This window comes from Labrus mixtus, chromosome 18 (genome assembly GCF_963584025.1).
Source record: "Labrus mixtus chromosome 18, fLabMix1.1, whole genome shotgun sequence".
NCBI classification, from domain to species: domain Eukaryota; kingdom Metazoa; phylum Chordata; class Actinopteri; order Labriformes; family Labridae; genus Labrus; species Labrus mixtus.
The window spans coordinates 5,775,267-5,799,520 of record NC_083629.1 but is presented as its reverse complement, the minus strand read 5'-3'; the positions used below and the strand labels follow the sequence as shown (position 1 = coordinate 5,799,520).

Here is a 24,254-nt window from a genome sequence, read left to right as displayed (position 1 = left end):
TGTGAAGTAACACATTAGAGGCCTAGGCTTGAATAGACATCTTATCAAATCAAAATTGCTCCGAATATATTGTTGGAAATTACAGTTTTGCCTAGACTTAGTCGACTAACTTTATAAATCCATTAAAGCAACCTTGTATCAATTATATTTCTTAACAAGCAAAGATTGTGAAACTCATGCACCAGAGTAGAATCTGGAATTCAAAGTCCCTCACTCCAGCCTCATTGTTTATTAAAGAGAAACATAAGGTAAAGACAGTAGGTTAATACTGCAGTTCTACTTTCATAGAGGGCAGTTGTCATATCCCTGAGAGGAGGTCTAAATATAACGAGTTATTAATAGAAGATCCTAACAGACTGGGCTTCACTCTTCCTCTGCCCTGAAAACACCACACAACTCTGTGAAGAGGGAGAAAGCTTTCTACTGTCCGCCTGTGTGCTTTACACCTTAACAGGTGAGTTTACTGAGCAGGGGATTTGTTTTTAAGGATATTAATACTTCAACTCATTTTATTGTTAATCCGTGGATATCAAACTGGGGTATGGGGGACTGAAACATCAATAGACCCTTTTCACTGCTAACATTTTCATTTGTGACCAAAGGAACAATATGTATAACTAAATCTGGACTGATAATATTGATATAAACTCATTAAGGTCATACACTCCTGCTTGTTTTTCCTGCTGGGACTCTCCATGTCAGCTGAGGAAAAGGTCCAACGACATGATGTGATAAAGTTGGTGAAGCTAAACGAACATGAACACTTCTTTAATGAGAAGATTAAGAACTATATTTAAATAAATCATGAAAGATGATGGTACTACGGAAGCCCTGAGCGGACATAAATCCATACATTTGGTTTTCTCTGTTTCCTTTGGTAACAAGCAATTACCTATTGACCGATTGTTTTCTAATTTCCAGTTTGTTGGACTTTAGGTAAAACATGAAGCACAAAGTGGGTCACAAGAACATATGACTCAAATATGTAACATTTAGTGAGTCAGTAAGCATATTAACTAAGAGGTGTTGGCTCAGGCCTCTGTTTTTCTCTCCACACTGACGGAGTGACACACGTTCTGTTTCTGGTAAACAGTTGTGTTGTATGAATGTTATTTTTTTATTGACTGTGGTTTGTGTTTTGTCTGACTAGCATGGGGGACATCCAGCAGTTTGAGCAGGATTTCTACCAGACGAGATATTACATCGATGACCAGGGTCAAACTGTGGCTTACTACGATGACTACGATTCTACAAGCCCCGCTTATTACGACAAGTGAGTACTCACATTGACTACCAATGTCCTTTATTATTCCTCTCATGTTTCATTTAAACGTCATACAAAGTCATATAAACATCTAAAGTTAAATAGAATACTCTATTACAGAAACACCCTGAAGATAGCTTAGTTGGCTCTTGTGTAAATCCATAATGACATAAGGATGCACCACCTGCAAGAATCTTTCAATATGACACATCCTGATTACATTTACTGCAATACTGTAAACAGAAAAATGCAAAAAAAAAAACTTGAAGCTTAAGAAAATAAGTTTAATTTTGTGTACATTAAGGACAGTTTCTGTTTATCACAGTCTCACATCCAACAGCAAAGCATAATACTTTGTCTGTACTGTCTGAAAAAAGGAAACTAAAGTATGCCCATGTTACCAAAAAACGAATAAAAAGTGCATATGAACCTTAAATCAGAAGCTGAAGGCTGTTTTAAAAAACTGATTGATTTTACAAACAATAATGCCAAAAAACCAAGCGGCAACCTCCAGTGTTGAAAAACAACACAACAAACTGCATTTCCTCAAGTGTCCACTAGAGTCTGGCTCCAGAAACCCTAGAAGTCCCGTAAACACCAGTACTAAAATGTTTATTTTTACTTCAAAAATAAAAATATGAAAGCCTGGTTAAAAAACAAAACAGTTTTTGTCTCTGAAGCTCATTTCTTTGTTCACACACACTGTAAAGGGGGGTTAATTTATTTGATAACTCATCCATTTAGATTATATCACGGCTAAGTGTGATGCCTAAATTCACAGGATTAGGGGTGTGGCCAATCTAACTCCTTGTTTGTTACTATTTAAATCAAAAGTTATTTTAAGATAGGAATTTATAATATGGTGACCGCCATCGATGAGCATCAAATCTCTGCTTCAGAATCGAATTTGTGATGTCACTGAGCCTACGTCCATGTTTCTATGTACAAAACTCAAGTGTTTCCATATTTTTCTACAGCCCTGTATGCATGTGTGCAGACAGCTGACATGATGCACAGTTCAATTAATGGTTTTGTGCTCGATTCACTTTTACAACTATGAGCCAACAAAGAGTGAAGGAAGATATATTCTACAAGGTTCACTGTTTGTAGCAAATAAGACAAGGTAACACAAAATGTGTTTCTGTCAGGTTTAATATGAATATGTTTTCCTTTGTGTTGTTTCAGCGGAGCACAGACCTTCACACCTGATGTTCTGGATCCGTCCATGCAGCAGGAGTACCCCGGACAGTTCTACCAACCTGCCATGCCGCCTGGGGCTGTGCACACAGGGCTAGATTCTCCAGAAGAGGAACCTCCCCTTCTGGAGGGTAAACAGGGATTTCATTTCTCATATTTCTACATTCTTGATGATTTAAATAGTTTCTGTCCATACAGAGGTCAGGTTTGTTGGCAGCAAGTAAAGAAGTTATGTTATGATCGCAAGGGTTCAGATTATTTAAAAAAAGCGAGTTTAGCTCGAGTGCTGTTCTTTACAGTGTGCTGTGGTTCAGTGGTATAGTGGGTTGTCTCTCAACTGGAAGTTCGGGGGTTTGATCCCCAGTTCCTGCAGCCACTTGTCCGATCAGTGATGGTTGACATGCGTTTGTCCACCTTTATCTTTATGGAGAAAACCAGTTAGTAAACAAAAACAAATTTGGGGTTCCTTTGTGTCTATATATTTATATATTTAGGCGACACAGTTTTAACCTCCTTAGCTCAATTTAAACATCTGACTCCTTAATAAAAATGGCGTTCCTTGGCGGGAAAAATGTTGCTGTGAAAAACCCATTATGAAGTGTAATTTCCATCAATCCCAGTTAATCACAGAGAGCATCATGCCTGTATTTGGACTTCACATTTTTTAAAGCCAGATCGCCCTGGTTCTTTACTCACCTGCATGCAAACACACTTTCCAAAGATCACATTTTAATTCCTTGATTCCTTTGTTTTCTTGCCCTTTTCTCCCGGTGTAGAACTCGGCATCAACTTCGATCACATCTGGCAGAAGACGCTGACAGTGTTGAACCCTTTTAAGCCTGCAGATGGCAGCATCATGAACGAGACCGATCTGACAGGTCCCATCCTCTTCTGCATTGCACTCGGGGTCACTTTAATGATGGTAAGCTAAAATACTATCAGTTTAAACAGAGCCAATGACCATATACCCAGGTGTGTCTATCTGTCATTTGAAGGCAGGTAAAGCCCACTTTGGTTATGTGTATGGGACCAGTGCTACAGGCTGTACTGGGATGTACATTCTGCTCAGTCTCATGAGTTCTTTGGCTGTGTCCTATGGATGTGTGGCGAGTGTCCTGGGTTACTGCCTGCTGCCCATGGTGGCCCTCTCTGCATTTGCCGTCTTCTGCTCTTTACAGTAAGCCCACTCTTTGACCTTTTATTCTTTCTGTTTTTACACGTTCAAAATGTAAATGATTAGATGGCATAAAAGTTGGCATTGGAAATAAAATGTTTACATATTTATCTTAACTGAAGTCTCAAAGCATTGATTGAAACAGGCGCAGAATAGATACTGGCTTGCTCACTGTATGTCGGGTCATTTTCAATTATACAAGGTGTGCTGTAGTGGGGACGAATTGCAAAAAGAAAAAAGCAACAGGGGACCAGCTTACCTCCTTTTAAGTTATCTTGTAGTTCTCATCTTTAGCTTTCTACCATCTTGATCATTGCTCACAGGTTAGCTGTGGTACTTGGATGTTTCATGTCAAAATGCATTATTTTATGTACATATTTGTGTACCTTTGTTTTACATAACAAGACCATTTTTAGTGTATTTGTAACCATTCATACATATGATTCAATGCCAATTTATATTGGGATAATATTTGCATAACCCAGTTATTGTGAATAAGGCTCATTTTCTTGCTTTTCAAGCTAATGCTAGCTGATCACTCTCAAGCTCCAACCTCTCAAGTCAATATAGTCACTTCTGACTTGAAAAACAAGATGAACTCAGCGATAATTCCAGATTTGAGTGCGCTGCTGACAGAACAACACGTATTCGGTGTGCTGAAGTAGTGCTCAAATGAAAGGTGCTTGCTAGCAGAAATGTTAAGCTCTGTGAATTTGTCCAATAACATACATTTACCCAGACGTTGTTTTTTTAGCTTGGTTTTTCTTAAAATCAGATAAATTACGTGGAGCAAATAGACCCGTCTGCTAATGTATAGCCTAGCTTCTGTGGTTTTCTCAGTAGAGGAAGTGAGCTCATCATCTCTGGTGGCTAATATACTTATTATTGACAAGCTCCTCATACAACCCCACTTCAAAAAAATACCAAACTATCCCTTTAAGGATCAGCCACCAAGCTTATCAATAAGCAGAAAAGCATGATCAGCTTCTGATTTATTTTGGAGTAACAACATTCAGGACCATCTGGTGTCAGTCTAGACTTCTTGCAGAGATCACCTCTGGTTGACTTTTACTGATACATCTCTTGTTTGTCTCCACAGAGGTTTCCTGGGAACAGTTCTGGCCTTGTTGGGGATTTGTTGGTGTAGTTTTTCAGCCTCAAAGATCTTCAGCTCCACCCTGGCCATGGAGGGCCAGCAGCTGTTGGTGGCGTATCCCTGCGCCCTGCTCTACGGGCTCTTTGCACTGCTCACTGTATTTTAATTTTCACTACAGGAAAACCTTTGTCATTCATGAGTCCATCCTTTCATTTATCTCTACTACTTTTACCAACACAAATACAGCAATGATTATATTTAACCCCTGTCATGTATCTGTGTGAGTAAAGAATCTGAGGGGGTTTAGAGATTTGATGAATGATTGTATTTCATTTTTTCTAGTACAGAAAACGGAAAAATACAATCTTTATTTTTGTACACAGTTCTTACTTTATGGTTTGATTTCATCGTTGTTTTTTTGATCATTTCATATTCAAGCAGAATTTTTATGAATAAAGATTTCTGTAATACTTTCAGCGTGTCTGACGAGTCCCTGCTGTCACTTTGTAGACTTTTGGCTTGCATGACGTCCTTTTCTCTTAACCCTCTCCATGACAGCAGATCTTTATGATATTAATGTAAGCCGTCTGAATACATATCCTTTCAATGTGGTGGAAGGTTAATTGAGCAGCAACCTGCAAAATGTCCACAACACATCTGACAAGAAGTTGAGGGTAAAGATCTTTTATCTGCTTGGTGAGTAATCAATGTTGCCTCTGATTTCATCCAGACCTTTACGGTAAGAAATGACACTACAGCTGCCATTAAGACATTCCCTCTTGATGCAGTAGAGGGAGCCAAAACACCACAGTGCTTACATGTTTTAACTATTCTCATTGGCTGAGTAAGGACACATTTTTCTGCAGTCAAACATGATTAAGTGTAACTGAGGAAATCAATGTAGAGACTCATAAAGTTGTTTTAATTTGCTAAACTTCAGTCACTTCAATCCCACTGCTTTGTCACTTTGTGTGCTGCAGAAACAAGGATGTACTGCTCTTGCTGTCGTCCTTTTCTAAGCATTGAATAGAGAATGAATAAAGTATGATGAATAGAACAAGCCGTGTAAGTGAACATGAAGATAGTCCACAGAGTTGTGGAGCATTCAGAGGAGGAAAAGGAACGTATTTTTCACACAGCTTTGATGATGTATGGGGGTCTAAGCAGACTCTGACAACTGCAGAGTCAGTAATGTTCTGCAGACAACTTTGTTTTAGGAGCGAGGGGAGCAGGCAGGGGAGGAGGAGGGAGGCAAGGATGTCGACACAACTCACCGTGATATTAACAACAGGTAACATCTAAGGGTCTCGCTCCAATCAGTCAGGTGGGTCCGGTCCCTCAGGTGCTGCTCGAGCTGACAGGGTCGACCTCTGAGAGACTGAATACCAAAGCCATGATCTCGCTGAGCTCTGTTTCTCTGCTCTGTGTTAGAGACTGATGGTGGCACCAAAACAACAAGAGACCAAATTCCAACACGTACAGTTTTAAATTTGGAGAAAAAGTGCCCGGGAATGTTGCTGCTAAATCCAAACATTGCACATTCAAAAACACAAGCTTAAGTCGGAAAAAAAATTAAACAAACAAAAATGTAAAGTTTTGTGGCGCCGGTAGCCTTGTGGTTAGTGCATGCACCTCACGTACGGAGGCTATTGTCCTCCAAGCGGGCGGTCCGGGTTTTGTTAACCGACCTGTGGCTCCTTTCCTGCATGTCACTCTCTCTCTCTCCGCCATTTCTGAATTTCTCCCCTGTCCGATCTCTAAAGATAAAGGCATAAAAGCCCCCAAAAAAGCTGCATATTAAAGTTTCAACCCATGAAAATCAAAGGGTTATCTTGTGAATCCAATAACACCAGAAAGTTCCTTAATCAACTATGTGTGATGTCGCAATAAGGTCACATCTTGGGGTAAAGAAAAAGCTGGATATATACGGCCTTCCCAATGAGTGTGCTAACTGTGATTGCTATGATATGCTGACGACACTGTAATCTTTCTTTTTGATTCAAACCTTGATGTCATCATCTCAGAAGCAACTTCACTACCTAAAGGACTGTTTGAAATCTTACCATCTAATCTTATCACACAAACAAAAACGTGATGCAAAGCCGCTGCGCAGACCAACACCACTGTTGGCATCTTGTTGGATTCTCTTTGTCACTGTGTGTAGATATTTCCTTCTTCATCATTCACATCAAACAATAGAGACATATCAGGTTGCAGTTATAGTTCATCTCTACATATAACATGCAGACGTATTAATCCACCTTTATATTTGACTTTTCAGAGTTTCATCAGTGTCAAGACTTTTAAGACCTGTTAGAAACTCTATGGAGTAACATAAACTTCCATCAAAGACCTGACATAGGGTTGATGTAGCTTTACCATAAACATTTTATGTGTAAACATTTTACACATAAAAACAGCAGAAATCAAGTCTATCCTCTGTAAATGTGTCTGAGTCATGACTGTCTACAATGAGTGAGAAGGCCAGGGCCGCCGCGACACAAGACCGGCCTGTCGGCAGCAACTGTCTCGCGGCTATATTGCTATATTGCTGGCCGCGGTGAGGACGAGGAGCTCGGGCCGGCTCGAGCTGGGGCGGACTGGTAGTGTTGGTGCTCTCACTGTTTGCCTATGGACACAGACATAGTCTGTTTTCTGCTAGCAATCTCAAGAGCAATTCTGGAAGAAATCTCTGAATCAGTTAAGGAAATGGCCTTATGTGTTGAAGTAAATATGTCTGTAAATGTTTTTATTTCTATATTTCTACTGCTATACTGTATATTTTGGAGAAACTGTAACGATCAAATTTCCCTCTGGGATTAATAAAGTATTTCTGATTCAGATTCTGAACTAGAGGACCTTAGTGGGAGTGGCCTGTGGTGCTGTGCATTCTGGGATTTGGTGTCTTTCATCCACATGAGCCAAAAAGACACTTTCTGCCTTTTCTCAGACAAGAAGGCACCAACTTGTATTTCACATTTCTACTACATATATGACCCAATGTCAATACAGATTCATGTTTCAACGGGTGAAGTATCCCTTTAATTTAATAATTGCATTCTAATTGATAACTCCTTTGTGCGAGTGGAGAGGGGTTGGGGGTGTGTCGCTGGAGGAGAGCAGAGGCTTAAGAATAGAGGAGGTGTGGCCAAACAGCAGTTTGTTTTGGTTTCATGCTAGTGCTCAAGGGCGACATCTACTGGATCAAAAAGTCTCACATTCTTCCTTTTAGATAAATTGTTGTGTGCAGCTCCTTCTATCTCCTCTCCAGAGGTGTGTGTTGCTGCAGCGCTGTGTAGCTTGAACCTGAGGTTAACTCGAGGTTACAGCATGAAACTATTAACCCTGACATCTTGATATGTAAAACTACGGTCTTCTCACACATTCTTACCACATTTTCATCACCCTATCTAATTGTGTTGCCGTATACGCTGATGTTGTGGCCGCGGTTTCACCATCTTGTCTAACATCAGCTGTGATGTAAGGCCAAGTCTGCTCGTGTCACAGGGGAGCAAAGGCAGTGTAGCGGCCCCTTGAGCTGGGCCTGTGGGCGGATACTGTTATCACAACGAAGGCTTTGCATGGTTATTTCTTCCCAAAGATTCAGAGAATTATAACATACAAACACAGGCACTGTTTGCTCATTAGAAACTTACAATATGCATAATTAAGTGTGCATACTTAATGCATACTTAGTGCATACTTTTGGCCATATGAAAAAGCAAAATGATACAAAAACTTCTCTATATACAGTAGAGACGTTTGCAGTATTGTAGTGGTTGAATTTCAATGACCGCTGTGAACGTTAGCTAAAGAGTTTGATAACGACTTTCTGAACGTTATTTCACTGCAAAAATCACCAGATGTCCCTGATATTATTCTTTTTACAGGCGCTGGTCAAAATGCTGAATTAATGCAGATTGTTTGACGCCCTTCTTTTATAAGAACTGCAAAACCTACAACAAAGCAGTGAGACATTATCCACCCAGAGTGTGATGTCAGAGGGGAAAAGCGGCTGCCTGTACAAATCCAATACAACACTTTAATTTACCGTTCTGTTTTTGTCCCTTTGCATTTACATTTCTTCAAGCTTCACTCTATGTGTCCTTATTGAGAAACAATCTAAAGACGTGCGCACATTTTTAATGAGATCACCAAATTCAAAGAATATCTCACCCCTCTGTCTTTCTGATATTTTACAGGAGTATGAGTGTGGGGGGGTCCTCCTCTTTTGGTCGTTGATTGTTTGAATTTTATTGTGTGAAATGGACCAGTGTAAAGATGGTTCTTTTGTATCTGATAGTGGACTATTTTTTGTAATGAATAAATAAAAATAAAAATAATTCATTTATGTTCATATTTTAGATAACGTACCTTCTTTTATGTATTCTTTGTCGACCTGCCCAGGGACAACAGATGCAAATGAGCTATTAGCTAACTCTGGTGTGATGTAAAAATGAACGATAAAAACACAATACATAAATAAATAAACGGTACATTTTGTACTTCAGTCAATGTGTCAGCTGAGTACACTGGAGACCTGAGCACAGTGAGTCTAACAGAAGCTGAGGAAAAGACAGATTTAATGCACTTTTAATTGAACCATTATGTGTTGGACCTCGAGGCAAGAAGCCGCCCGAGTGAGGCCCTCACATCTGCATTAGCATACACGCAACGCAGTACCTATCAATATACCGGTGCCGATTAAGGACATTAAACTCTGTAATTGCACCAATTGGAGTTATTTGTAAAACAAATACAATCGAGCTGCCATTAAAAAGTCCCGGGAACATTTAGTGTGAGATGCATTTGATAAAGCAGCTGCCTATGTTTTCCAGCCCTCTATAAATGATCCAGAAAATGTCCTAATGAAGAATACCTGTGGGAAACATCATTACGCACCCTGGGGGTCTCACTGCCACTTCATGTAAGGTGAAATGTTGTATCTATAGGTGACCTGCAGAGAAAAACATTCCCAGCTAACGCACACTCTCAGGGTGAGCAGCATGGCTGACTGAAGCCTAACTAACCCCTGAAGAAATGTGATTTCCAAAACCCTGGCTTCTCCTGGAGCCTCTCTCTAAATGAGGCAGTGTGTAAATGAAGCAAAGCGCTGCGCATTATTCTATTATGAACACCCGATTATGGAGGCTAAGAGGACAGGAAGATAACAGACCTACCTCTGAGTCGGGGAAGCACGAGTCCTTCAAAGAGCTTAGTGAAATTAGTGAAAGCAAGAAACTTTTCCATATTAAAATAGTATTTTTTAAAAGGTCGATTTAACTGCTTAATAACCATCAACAGGGAGAACGGAGTCTCTGCCCGTGCCCACAGTGCGGCCTGATCGCCTGTTTACTGCACTATAGGCTGAGGTCATCTAGTGAGCAGTGCGTTCATCTTTACAGCTTTTATTCACACAGCAGCCTTCAGTTATAAAAAAGACGTAAGGTGATAGAACGGCTGAGGCTGAGAGGAAGAGGACGGTGATGGAGGAAGAGAAAAGAGAGAGAGTGAGCGAGCAAGAAGCAGATTGTACACCCCTGCAGATATTCTTCAGAACAGATTGAGACGTTAGTTATCAGCGTCATCGTCGCCTCGCGTTCATCAGCTTTACCGGCTGCAGCAAGTCGTCTAACCCGAGTCAGGTCTCAGGTGTTCAAACAAATAAAATAAAAATCCATCTTACAGCAAATAGTTGTCTTTTTCCTTGTAGATATTCAAATTAGGTTCATGAATCACCTTACAAACTTATCTCAACTATGATACATTAGCCTCCCCAATTTGACAGTTTCCTGGTGAGAGAGCATGGACTTTATACTCCGGCCTTCATCCAATAAACAAAACGACCGCATGATGAGTGAGAAAGCACTGACAGTCAACATCAAATCATTTCACTGATTTATTTCAGACTTCTACTATGTTGGAATTACTAGTTCTTGTATCATGATTAGAGCTGGGGGACATGGACCAAAACTCAACTCTCAATGTTGTTTAGCTGAAAGACTCGATATCGATATGTCTTTTAATGTTCCTTATTTATTCGTTCGAGTTTGGCTCAGAGAGGGAGAGAGAGGAGGAGCGGGGTGAAGAAGGACTGTGAGAGGAGAAATAGGTGAACTGGCAGCTCTAGAAGATGCGTTTAATGATATTTTAATGCAACATGAACTATATCGATGGTAACGATAATGTGTTACCCTATATCTTGTTTGAAAATATATCGATATGTATCTTAAGAAGTCAACATATCGCCCAGCCCTGATCATGATTATGATTAAACATGCCTGAGTTTGCTTTTGGTCTGAACACAAATCCCCTCTGTAATAAAGCAATGGACAAAGGATCATGGGTAATCAAATCTAATAAAAGTGCAATTATAATCAACAATCAATACTGTGCAGAATAAGGCACTCAACCTTTTTGTATTTCTTTTCGGGTTGAAGTCGCTTCATTTCAACCGCTTTGGGAGCTTGAATGATTTTGTCATGTGGTTATTCCCACCATCACCTCACTGATGTCCCACAGTTTGCTCGCCACTTCCTCATCTGTGGCTTTGTCCAGCAGAATCTGAGGCTTACAGTCTGCGTAGCACTTGCCCTGCACACCGTCCACATCTGGGCTGCAGGCCAGATACACTGAGGTCTGGGCTCCTTCCTCTGGGCTCTTGAACAGGCCCCAGGAGAGCAGGTTAAACAGGGGCTTAGCTAAAACCGGGACCTGAACATGCCTCCCCAGATTAGTCCTCACTATGCCCGGCGTCAGGGCGTTCACCGCGACGCCGCTGCCCTCCAGTCGACGAGCCAGCTCGCAGGTGAAGAGCAGGTTGGCCAGTTTGCTGCGACTGTAGGCGGACGCTTTGTCGTAGCTCTGCTCACTGCTCAGGTCTTCAAAGTTAATGTGTCCCTGCTTGTAGAGTTTGGAGGAGACCACCACGACCCGGCTGGGAGCGGAGCGCTTCAGGAGGTCCAGCAGCAGGTGTGTGAGCAGGAAGTGGCCCAGGTGGTTGACCCCGAACTGCATCTCGAAGCCGTCGTCTGTTTTGGTGTAAGGACACTGGTAGACGCCGGCGTTGTTGATCAGGACATCCAGCCGAGGCTCCTCCTGTTCAGCAGAGGAGAGATCATGAAACATATCTGCACAGACAGAACCTCAGCTTCACATTTAAACGTGGATGTTACGTTAGTGTTAAAACAAAATGATCAAATACTCCATGCACGTCTGCACTGCTACTCAAGTTTTCAAACATCACACTTTTATTCTGTGTGATGTTTGAGGTTTTTAAACATTGGACCTAATGTGCCATTTTTTAAATCATTATAGGAAATACAATTATGTGTTATAATGGTGTATTGAATAAGATGTTTGTATACTGTATGATACTGTTAAAAAGTTTTCAAATATAGCTTTTACAGACTAAACAGTAGCCCGCCAGCCAAATATGTTTACAACAAAAGGTCTTACAATGACCTATGCACACTCCATTAAATAGACATATCAATAACAATATAGGCTTCTAAGTATATCTAATTAACTTTGATTAATGACTGTGTAATGCTTTGCGATTCGGCATTGGTAAAGGTTATATTCCCCAAAGCAGCTCCTATTTAACTTGGGTGTAACATTTCTTAGCATTGGCTTCATCTCACATTCACTGGCTGAAAATACTTTGAATTTCAGGCTTTTCAAGTTGAATTTAACATCTTAGTGTAAACAAAAGTATGCCGAATTACACATGTGTATTCCTTCAAGTCAGTTAACACGCTGTTGAGTTTTTATAGGCACACAAAACTTCAGAATAAAGTCAGAAAATAAAAATTTAAACATTTTTGAAGGAGGTTCAGCAGGACGTTCTTGAGCAGGGACGTATAATTACATTGTATGTGAAGTAAACTTCGCTTTTTAACAATGAGCAGTTTTGAAACCTTTATTATGTCTTGACAGAAAGTGTGAACAGAGGCTAGCGAGGCGAGGTCCAGCTGTTTGACGACTAGCTGTGCACTCTCTGCCCCGGTCTCCTGACGGATCTCCCGGGCCGCCTCCTCAGCCCTGCTCCGGTCCCGGCAGGCCATGATCACCCGGCCCTGGAGCTTCAGGATGCCGGCTGCTGTGGCTTTGCCTATCCCGCTGTTAGCACCGGTCACTATGACAGTCTTTCCGTTCATCATTTTGACTGATAGTTAGACATCTAGTAAGCTGCTGGTTCAGAGCTCCTTTCATCGACAGCTAGCTTGTAATGAAAACTACACAACAACAGAGAAATACTACATTACCCCGAATCCTTAATGGTTACGTGTTGCCTTCCGGATACTCGTAAAAGTGGCTTTTCAACTAATCAACTTTCATAGGTTGTATTCAAAAGGAAAATTCATATTTTACTTTTTAAATGCTGTCTAATTAATTATCAGGAATTAAATAAAATAAAATGTCTATTTTATAAACGTGTAGAAACACCTGCTGAAATAAAATTATGATGAAGAATTTGTGAGTAGTTTTTGACCACAGAAATTATAATTTGCCCTCAAAGAAGTGAAATTATTAGCTTATTAGCATAAATAGCTTAACAAAACTAATTAAGAAAAATGACCATGCAACTGATAATGGTTTGTTTTTCAAACTTATTCAGGCTATTAAAACATCTGCATAAATATGTATGATTGTAGGACATTAATGTTGCCTCAACGATAACAGTCAAAATCAAGTTACCATAGTCAATTTAGTTGTTAACATGCTAAAATGTGAAGTGTTTATACAACCAAATTTGCATGTAAATGTGAAAATGTTATGTTGTGTTCCTCGAGGGTTAGGACTGATGTGGGCTGGGCAGCTGTGGCTCAGTTGGTAGAGTCATCGCGTTTTAACCGAAAGGTTAAAACTGATCCCCAGCTGAGCAACATGTCCGATGTGTCCTTGGGCAAGACAATCAACCCTGCATTGCTCCCGCTGCTTCGGTGGTGGTGTATGACTGGATTAGTGTTGTTCTTACTCTCTGATGTACGTCGCTTTGGATAAAAGCGTCTGCTAAGTGAATTGTAACATTGTCAGTACTCAACATGTGAGTACGCTTGTGGATCTTTTCAAATTGTTACCTGACTCCTGGTGTATTGCCTTGTCCATTTCTCACAATCAGCTGAGGAAATTCCTCCCAATTATCAGTTGAGAAAATGCATTCATGTTGCTGCGGGGTTCAATTTTAAGAAAGTCTTAAATAAGTGTCTTTGATTAAATGTGGTCCAGGAGGATCCTCCATCTTAATGGTATTTACAGTAGTAATTCAGATCCCAATCAGTGTTTTAAAGAGACAGTATGCAGGCATATTAGGGCTACTGATCTGATGTATACTTCGTAATTTGTTGTTATAGTGTGTTACCCAATCCTAGTTGTTGTCTAACCTCCATAGAAAGTAATTTTCATTTGATTCTGAGACGCTTAAAGAAGGGAAATACGTCTATTTATCTTTTTAAAATAACTTACCAATTCAAATTTTGACGATCAGGCACCTCTCTAACAGAGAGGTTAGAGCTTTGGTTTAGGCTTTCAAACTATACAGTAGTTTGCATTTTTGGACTGTTTATACCTTGGAGTGTTTAAAATGTTTGACCACACCTGCCTTAATTATACCTATCAGGCTGTTGTTGTAGAAAACATCTCTATATGGGTGTAACCCACATATTTCCAGAAAATAATCACAAGAAGACCTCTGGTTGAAACGTTGTGATCCAATAAAAACACATTTGTGGCAGTCGAGCAAGTGTGCTGGCAAATATTCTTTTTTTGCCGCTGTTTTTGAGTTGCCCTGCTCTTACTGTCTATGACCAGCCCATAAAAACCCTGATGTTCTGGCGACGTCAGATCCGGAATTTGGGATGAAGTCAAACCTTGACAAGCAGCCAACGTCAGTGGGTGATGTCAAAACCTGATGCTGACTTGACAATAGGCTGATGTCAAAATGTCATTGAGCTGAGAATAAACCTGATGTTGGGCTAAGGTCGAAATCTGACATTGAACAATTTTTAGATCCCGATGTTGGAATGACCTGAAAGCCTGACCTTGAGCTGACATCTAAACCACGTTGGGTTGACATCCAACCCTGTTGTTAGTCTGACGTCAGAACCTGACATTGAGCAGCAACGAAATCCAGAAGAGGTCATTTGTTGACAATAAAAATACAGTAAGATTAGACTCTGAACATACCATTATGATGAGGACATTAATGTTGCACCGCAGATATAAATATACCAAGTGTCCGAGTCTCTAAAACATGCTACTGAAAACCCTCATCATCTTTGTGCAGGAGTCTCAGGTTTCCTGAATAAATCAGTTAAAGCCTTCAGAGGCCCCAGTGGCCTGTTACCAAAAGAAACAACACAGAGTCAAACTCCTCCGCTGCGACCGCTGGTGCTGAGGCCGGACCTGTTCTGGTTGGCTTCACAGTTGGGGCTCTACCAGCAGCAATAATGTGGTAATAACATCTGTAACATCTGGAAAACATCGGAGCTTAAAGCCAAGCTTGTAACGGACAAACATCCATGGGTCCAGATCGTTGCTCAGTTTCAGCCCTGCAGCGGCGGAGACCAAAGCGCTTCCACTCCGCAGCTCCCCGTCACACCAGTAGCTGCTGCCTGCAGAGGAAAATAAAAAGTGCTTTACCCTTACACAAACTATGACGAGGATATGAGCACATTTATGATCATGCAATGAAAAGAAAAGGAAACATCATAAAAAACCAGAGTGACAATCATTTTCTTAAAGGGACAGTACAACTTACCAAACTGAGATACCGTTTGTTTTTTTAAACGATTAAATCAACAGTTAGACAAGATGATCAGTGCTGTGAGTCAGGTGTGAGACTGAAAGCTGGAGGATTCAGATTCTTTATTGTCCCCCAAGGCGAAATTTACATTGCAACAGGAGCACACAGAAGACAAGAAACACAAGGACAACATCACCATAGAACATGAACCAAAACACATTTAAAAAATCAGACAACACAGCAAAAATATAAAACCAAATAAAAACATTGCAATAAAATCAGTCAAGAGCTCATACCAAAATGGAAATTCAAGTTATTCAAGTGCAAAGTTGAGGTGTGCAAAATTGCAATTCAAGTGCAAAAAGAGCAACAAATTGCTTTTTCCAGCAGTATCAAATGTCTGTCATTTTATTTTATGCAGTCAGCCATGCAGTAACTTTTTGTGTATTGCATGAATGTGTTGCATTGTAAATTGGGATGTTGCATAGTAACAGCTCGTCATTGGCATCAGCTGACAAAGGCTTCAAAATTAAATACAGTCATAGCCCCCAAACAAACATTTCTGCAGATGTGAAGGGCTGAAAATGTGATAATTTATAAAGAAGTTCTAATGCAATTCATGACACACTCAATAAAAAATGCCCAACAAGGTGTCCCTTATCAGGAAGTCATAGATGACCTCAGTAAGACTACGATGTGAGAGAAAGTTTCATTTGGCACAAGTTTTTAAAAACAGCATCCGAGATGATTGATACGGAATCAGGGCTTTTAAATCAAGAATTCATGACCTGACATAATCTAATATGTTTGATTTTTGAATAACATGCGGATCAAGGGTCACCAGAATCATAGCGCCGGTCAAAATAAACCTCCTGGCCGTGAAGTTTGAGCAGTGTTACACATTACACGGTTTGTGAGCCATGGGCAGCTCGCCAAGCCTTAATCACTGGCTCGCATGGCCGCAGTATGGTAATAATTATATGATAATGCAGTGGATACACATGAATCCGTACATTATTAAAAACAGGTACACTATTTGTACGCAATGACAGAATAGGCCAAAGATATGGTGCTGTGTTGCCAGCTTTATCTGCCCAGTGGAGCAGCACTGAGTTAAAGCATGTGTGATAGAGAAGGACCCTCAATGCTAGTGCTGTATTTTAATTTAAAGCAATAACAAGCATTCACAGTCTCCAAACCATTGGATATCATTCAAGCCCCATCCTTTTTCCCTTCCCCCCCCCCCGTCAATCGGGGGGGAAAAAGACAAAAAATGTCTCCAACTAAAAGCCGCAACACTGAACCCTCACAGACTTTAATGTCATGGGGTGGGCAGTGGGTGAGTCTGTAGGGGCTTGTGATGGACTCTGTCGTCCCAACCATCGCCTGATGCCAAGCCACCACCATCAGACTGTGTCGTCCCCACAAACCACCGCCGTCCTCATTCATGCACGGCCTGCTCCGACTTCCACCTCAGCGGCAAGGATGTGTGGACAACAGGAATGTGAGGAATACAAAGAAGAAATCCTTCCTGCATATTATTCCATCTGTTCTTTTGTAAAGCATCTCCAGATAACACTTGTTTTGAATTGGTGCTTTACAAATAATGATTGATTGATGGTGTAAAAGAAAGGATCTGACACACTGAAGCCCTGTTTCCACCAAGCGGTCTGTTTCAGTTCAGTTCGGTATGGTACCCATTTATTGGCGTTTCCTCCATCAAAAATTGGGAATGGTACAAAATAAGGGATCCGTACCGTCCTACTTTTTTGGTACCCTTCTGTTGGGGTGCCAAGGGTATCTCCATCTGGCTTACACTCCGCTCACCAAATAAGGGTACGATTGGCTGTGGAAATGCAAACAAGATCAGGGTTTACCATACCGAACTGGACCAAACTGGACCGCTTAGTGGAAATGGGGCTTAAAATGTTGCCTGGATACAAGATGTGACATTAGTCAGGTGGGTAGCTAATTCTGTCAGGAATGGTATTTCATTTTGTTAGGGAGAGATTGAAGGCTCTGCAGGCTCATCAATGGTCTCAATGCTGGAAATGCTGTCTCATCTAATTTTCAGTCAACCTAACGACAGGCTGAGAGCTAGAGCAGAGGCGGGTTTTAAGCCTCTTGACAAACCGTTATATCGTGCCCGCCTGTCAATCATGTCAGCTACACGCCCTATTGTGAATAACTCTTATCCTTCATAAAATCAAAAGAGACGAGTTTCAAATAATTCATCCCCTGTACAGTGTGTGCCGAGACGTGAGCTAATCAGACCTAGTTTTCTTTTCATACCAGGCTGTAAACATTTTTTTGAATGGGTGTATATGTGACTTCCTGTGCTTCTACAGCCAGCGTCTAGTGGACACTCAATGAACTGCAGGATTTAGCACTTCCACATAAGCTTCAATTATTTACACTGGAGGTTGCCACTTGGTATGAACAGGCCATTTAAAGATTTGGCAGCCTCGTTCTCTCAGGTGAGGAAGCTCAATTTTTTCTAAAGGCAGCAGATACATTAAGAGGAGGCAGCTCTTGATTTAGGGCGAGGAAGCGCCTTATTATAAAAGTAGATCATTCTGTCAGGGGAGAATTGTCTCCAACAATTAAAAGGAAAAATCTTGAAAAGTTGTTTCATAAAAAAAACTACATTTAGGAACCAAACAGGCTCTTTATGAAGCTGTTGATGATAAATGAGCCAAACAGATAATTCATTAGGAAAACTGTTGGATTTATCGCCCGACTTTCAAATCAACTATTGTTATTCCCCATAAAAACGTGCAGCTGATGATGTCAGGTCACAAATATAAACCATATTTATCCATAATAAAAGGTGTAAGCTTGATTCAGGACCAAATGTATGGATATACTGTCTGTGATAAACTAAAGGTCCTGTTTCCTTAAAGAAAAAGGTGATACTCTAAATAAAGCTTTGTCTTTCTGTGAGAGCAAACATCACTGTGACCTTTACGCTACCGCCCTGAGAGACTTAACTCCACACACTGATCAGGTTTTTTATTCATCATGTTACATGTTTAACTGAAACCGCGCTCACTTCACGGCGCTATCAGCTCCGTATATCAGCACATTTAGAAATCCCATCACACATGTTCTGTGAGACTTTTCTATCCAAACACAGCAGCGGCAGCGGAGTCCGAGCATTCCCACGTTCCAGCCTGCGTTCTCTCACATGACCAGAAAAAAATAACAAAACAATTAAAGAACTATCTGTCATCCAGCTAATAAAAAACAGCTTTAACTGACATAATAAATGGCCTAGATGACATCTGCAGCCCCAGTGTGTCACTAACCCGGGCCAAGACTCTGCTGTGATAAATGGAGGCCGGCGCTCGGTGCTGAGGTGCAGAAACAGGGATCGGTCTGTCTCAACACTTAGAGCCCAGCGCTCCCAGGACACATGTCCGTCTGCACGCTGCCCCGACCATGGTGACCCATCAGATCCTCCATGTGACAACCTCAGACCCTTCATGTTGCATGATGTTTAAATAAAGGGCAACGCTCACCTCAACCCTCAAGCATCCACTGTTCAACAGCCTCACAGCTGACATGATTTATATCCACAGGAGAAAATAAGTTAGATTTATTACATGAATTTGAAACTTCTCAGAGGTTTTCAAGTTTCTGTCACATGCTGGAGAATCTGCTTCAGTGCTTGTGGCTGACGGCATCCAACAAGCAGTCAGATAGCTGTGAACATCCGTCAGTGTTTCCTGCACAACGACAGCATTACCATGGCCATGAATATATTTACATGTTGAAAAACAGGCATTAGTCACAAGACAAGATAAAGTCTCTCTGTCATTGTGTTTCTCTGCAGAGTATGTGACTGTCAGTAGACCCTTCTCATTACAGCATAAGAAACAGGTGAGGGGTAAAAAGTTAAGAGAGAGTGGCAAGTTACTGACCGTGAATGACGTGGCTCTCTCAGACAGATTTAACAATAATAATAATAATACTCTGGTTTTATATAGCGCTTTTCTGGATACTCAAAGACGCTTTGACAATGAAAAACTACGAGGACAGTACAATGAAGAAGTAATGTAAGGGCGGAGGATGGGAGTTAGTGGTTGTAGGCAGTGTTGAAGAGGTGAGATTTTAGGGATTTCTTGAAGGAAGTGAGTGTGGGGGAGTCTTGAATGTTTTTTGGGAGTGAGTTCCAGAGTGTGGGAGCAGCAATGGAGAAGGCCCTGTCCCCCCCCCAGGACCGATGGTTTGTCCTGCAGGGGGAGGACAGTGCGGGTGGGAGTGTGTCGGTGGAGGAGCTCAGACAGGTGGGGGGGGGGGGGGAGCCAGGTTATGTAGGGCTTGAAGGTGAGGATGAGGAGTTTGAAGTTGATACGCTGACACAGTAAAAATTAAGCTACAACCTGTAGTGTTGAAAAATGAAGCCGATGGGAAGTGAAAAAAACATTTGCATAATTGGGGGCGTGGTCAAGTTGACTGAGAGGTGGCTACGGTATAGAAAAAAGGTTTTTCTCTGAGGGGGATTCCTTCAGTAATGGTTTCAGACTTAAAAGTTACAATCTGAGCCTGTCGGTGACAAAAACAAGAACCTTTAGAGGGCGGACTTGGATCTGGCATGTATGCCCCAAAGGATTATGTTGAAACCATTGTAGCCCAATTAGAAGCTGCCAGTTATAGCAATCTACAGGAGCAATTTGAAAACATTATGTAGGCTACCAATCTGTAATTAACATCCCTCTCAGTGTCCACTTGTTCGCTACAGACATCAGAGCAGCTTTCTAATGTCAGATAAAGCTCTTGAAGTGAGGCCCTTAAACCAAACCCTGAGAAAGCACAAACTGCAGTTAGCTGATTAGTTTCCTGTGCTACAGCCATTCTGAAATTGCTCTCAGTCTCAGCCCCCAGTTGGATTCAGAAATATTTTGAATTTTTGGCCTTCAGAGGTCCTCAGGGGAGCCACACTGACAGGCCTGACCTCGCCTGACCCGGCCTGTGATTACCATCCAGTAGGAGGAGGCCCTGAAACCTGAGAGCGCCCGGGATGATGTGGATTAATAGAGAAAAAGATGAGTCGCAGTGTTTTTAGAGACGATGGGTTTGATATGGAATGTTTCATATAAAAATCAGAGGGTTGAGTAAGATGGTATTTCTGACTGTTCCTGTTTTCTTTGGAAATTTCTCTCAATCATGATGCAACTGAAGTCTTCTTTTTTGTTTACATTTCAACCCCCCTTCATTTGTTAACGTCAGACAATGTAACTCTAAAAGGATTGCATTCTTCTAATCGAGTTAAAAGTGAAACTTTTCATTTAAAACAATCTCACTTGAGCGCTTTTTAAGCTTCGACTATCATCTCCATTAGTTAGAATAATATTATCCTTCCAAAGTGATTATTGATCTGTGGAAACGCGAGCTCCAGTTTGGATGTGTGTTGGAAAAAAAAGGAAGACAAACTAGCTGAACTGTAAACCAGTATGAAACCTGGAGTATTTTCTTAATACTTACTTTTACTGCCATGTTGGACTTATTTTTAATGATATTATAAAAATGTCCAGATGCAGGCCATTAACTTGGAGGGTTCATAATAACCCATGAGAGGGGCCACTATGGATATCAAGAAGAAGAATAACATCAGCTACATTTTTCCTTAAATTGTGTGAAATCAGTCAAAAAAGTTGCAGCATGAAACAAACCACTGCTCGGGCCTCCACTGGTTATAGAGCTGCTGATTACAGCCTTCCTCTCATGTTCCTCTCCTCTTTTAATGTCTGTCCTGAACATGCCATCGGTCACTGTATGGTAGTGTTCACTGGGCTGAGTGCAGTTTTGATGCAAACAGCAACTGGAGGACATTAAAGGGTGAAAAAAGGAATATTTTGATCAATTATTATCCAGTTTCTCTGCTGTAACAGAAAAAAAAAAAAAAAATTATTTATTGTGTCTTAATACAGCCCCCAAAAATGCAGATCAAAGCCTTGTGTTCTTGTCAACCTTGCTCGAGATGGTATATCAGTGTGAGATCATGGCCGTGCATGTGATCGATCTTGGAGGGGGAAGTACAACCTGAAGCGAGTACGATAGAAGTCATAGTTTCAATATTAGCAACGGCTGTATTGTGTGTTTTTACCTTGCTCAGAAAGTTCAGATATGTATGTCAAAACACATTTGTTGAACCGTTTGGATAATTAAGACTTTCAGGAAATGACTCAAATATATAAAACATGACACAAATGTTTACATACACTGGAGTGCTGCTTTAATTCTTACATTTAGTGGTTAAAAGCTGAAGCAGAAACTTTGACAGATGTTTACGGCTGACACTCTTGGCCAATATAATACAACATAATGATGTCTAAATCTTCTAAAATAGGACCCAAGCTGACGTAAACTGGAATGATCCCCGTGTTTGTCTCATCCTGCTTCGAGCCAGACGTTAATTGAAAAACAAAAAATCAATTCCCAGAGTTGAACCTAAACGGAGTCCACCCTCTGCCTTCCTCCATGAGACATCAGCCCTGCGTTTAGCTGAGATTAAAGCAGCACTGATACATGGTAACGCACTTGCAAAGCACAATTAGAGAGGCGTAATTTGCCAGCTGCACTAATCCATCATAGGGGTATGTACTGTCAGCCTGGGCTACATCAGGGGGCTGCAGCCTTCGCCCAAATCTCTCTCTCTCTGCTCATTGATTTGCACTTATTACCCACTCCAGAGTCATTTCAGGGATATGTAAACAACTTAACAGCAGGCAGGTTCCTGTACTGTGGAGGATGACGGATTATGCTCCACTGACTTTCATGCAATGCACGGGGGCCACGGTCCCATGAAACCCCACCTCCCCTCCTCCAATGGACCCTTCCAACCCCCCTTCCCCTCCATCCTTGTTGTTCAGCTCAGTGAGAGGGAAGTGCGACCCACTGAAAAGTGTGGTAGCCATTTTCCGCATTAACACTCTGACCCCCTGCGCTCACTGTTGGTTCTGATGTTAATCAGGTTTACAGGCCAAGAAAGGAGAGAACCAGGAGAGTGCAGACTCTGTGTTAGTACATGGAGGTCTACAGTCACTCAGCGAGAAGATTTCGTCATGATTCACAGCTCTGTGGTTGGATTGAACAGTGAAGGATGCTGGCTGGCTCCCCTGAACTTTGCGTTGACTCCCTCGGTGCAGCTCGGCCGGCTCTGTTTATAGCCCCTCACAGCTTGGTTGTTTTGGCACCGCCGGCGACTTACAAGCAATGAATTATAATTTCCTACATTCTCTCTGAGGAGCTCAGTCACACCATTTCAAACTCTGTCATACAACCTGTGCTCTGTGTTTCCGTCAACTTTTGACATTTCCCATCTGGGGCTAAATAAATAGTTACCATCAGGCTGAATTCCATTTCTACCATAGTGGACTGAAGACGAGCTCAAGTCATAAAGACCCATCAAACATAAGAGCTTGAACCTTAATACATTCATCATTTCTTTAGGACAGAACAGCCTCAGACTCACTTTCAAGCTTAGCTACCTTGAAGTTGCTGCTTTTTCCAAGACACGTTTCTAAACATTGAATACTGTTTTTCTTAATGGCCATCACCAATTTAATGTTTTATTTTTTTCAATCAGGAATTGATACAGTAATTATTGAGTTTCAAAAGGTGTTATTATTTTTTTTTCAAGATTTATTTTTGGGCTATTTGTGCCTTTAATGGAGAGATAGGACAGTGGATAGAGTCGGAAATCAGGGGGAGAGAGAGTGGGGAATGACATGCGGGAAAGGAGCCAGAAGCTGGATTTGAACCTGGGCCGCCCGCTTGGAAGACTTCAGCCTCCATACATGGGGTACGCGCACTAACCACTGTGCCACCAGTACCCCCAAAAAGGTGTCATTCTTAAGTATGTAAAAAACACATCTGCCACATCCTGAATATGATCAAAACCAGGATACGTCAAGTCCATGTAAGAGAACTCAATGAGAGGTGATGGCAGCAGGCCACACAAGTTAGTCATACATCCCTCTCCCCAGCAATGTTTTGCAGCTCCTTTCAGGCCACGAGGGATATAGAATCCTTCCTGCAAGCTTTGGGTCTACTCTGGAGTCTTCCCTCAGTTGGATGTGCCTAGAAAACCCCCAAAGGGAAGCACCCATGAGGCTTGAACCACCTCAGCTGGCTCCTTTTGATATGAAGGGATAGTGCGGCTCTTCTGATGATGTCTGAGCTCATGTCCCCATACCCCCGAAGACTTAACCCTATACAATGCCCAGTTATAAATTAACAGCGGAAATAAACTTGTTTACAGCCAATGAGCAAATTAAAAGCTGGTACACAGAACAGGAGTGATTGTTTTGTAACTGGTCCTCTTTAATTGACGAAGGAGGGGTGGACACTTTGTAACTGTTTGTCAGGAGGCTGAAGACCAGCCTCAACTCTTTGTTTGATTTGGGCATAAATGAAAGTTAGGTTTAGATATCATTTCTAATATGACAACCACAATTATTAAACCTTTAAAATTCCCCTTCAGTAAACAATGAATGAAACATCACTGAGACTACGTCCATGTTATACTGTCTGTGGCTGAGGGTTGAAACTATATCGACTGGTCAAGTGAGAGCATCACCATAAGGGTCAGCTCTTTCTTCACCACAATGAGTCAGAACAGTGTCTGCGTTATTGCTGATACCAACCCTTCTTTTAATTTCATGATCCAGTGCTCACTTGTGATCAAGAACTACCTGGGGCACCAATAGCTTAACGGTCATGTCGTACTCCTGAACAGAGGACGTAGTCCTCGTAGCAGCAGCTGTGGTTT

General features: G+C 41.4%; 2 protein-coding genes across 2 annotated transcripts; one reads left to right on the top strand and one right to left on the bottom strand.

Moving 5' to 3' along the window:
* Positions 1 to 313: 313 nt before the first annotated feature.
* Positions 314 to 5,207, top strand: zgc:123321 (Protein YIPF5-like). The gene is made up of 6 exons (XM_061062739.1): positions 314 to 454; positions 1,151 to 1,273; positions 2,450 to 2,592; positions 3,238 to 3,383; positions 3,457 to 3,638; positions 4,735 to 5,207. Exons 2-6 carry the CDS (start codon positions 1,152 to 1,154, stop codon positions 4,895 to 4,897), a joined length of 756 nt encoding a protein of 251 aa, XP_060918722.1. The 5' UTR covers positions 314 to 454; position 1,151; the 3' UTR covers positions 4,898 to 5,207.
* A 5,660-nt stretch (positions 5,208 to 10,867) lies between these two features.
* LOC132993426 (retinol dehydrogenase 14-like) lies at positions 10,868 to 13,059 on the bottom strand. The gene is made up of 2 exons (XM_061063264.1): positions 12,651 to 13,059; positions 10,868 to 11,829 (listed from the first exon to the last, which is right to left on the bottom strand). The coding sequence occupies exons 1-2, from the start codon at positions 12,891 to 12,893 to the stop codon at positions 11,212 to 11,214; spliced, it is 861 nt and encodes a 286-aa protein (XP_060919247.1). The 5' UTR covers positions 12,894 to 13,059; the 3' UTR covers positions 10,868 to 11,211.
* Positions 13,060 to 24,254: the final 11,195 nt, after the last annotated feature.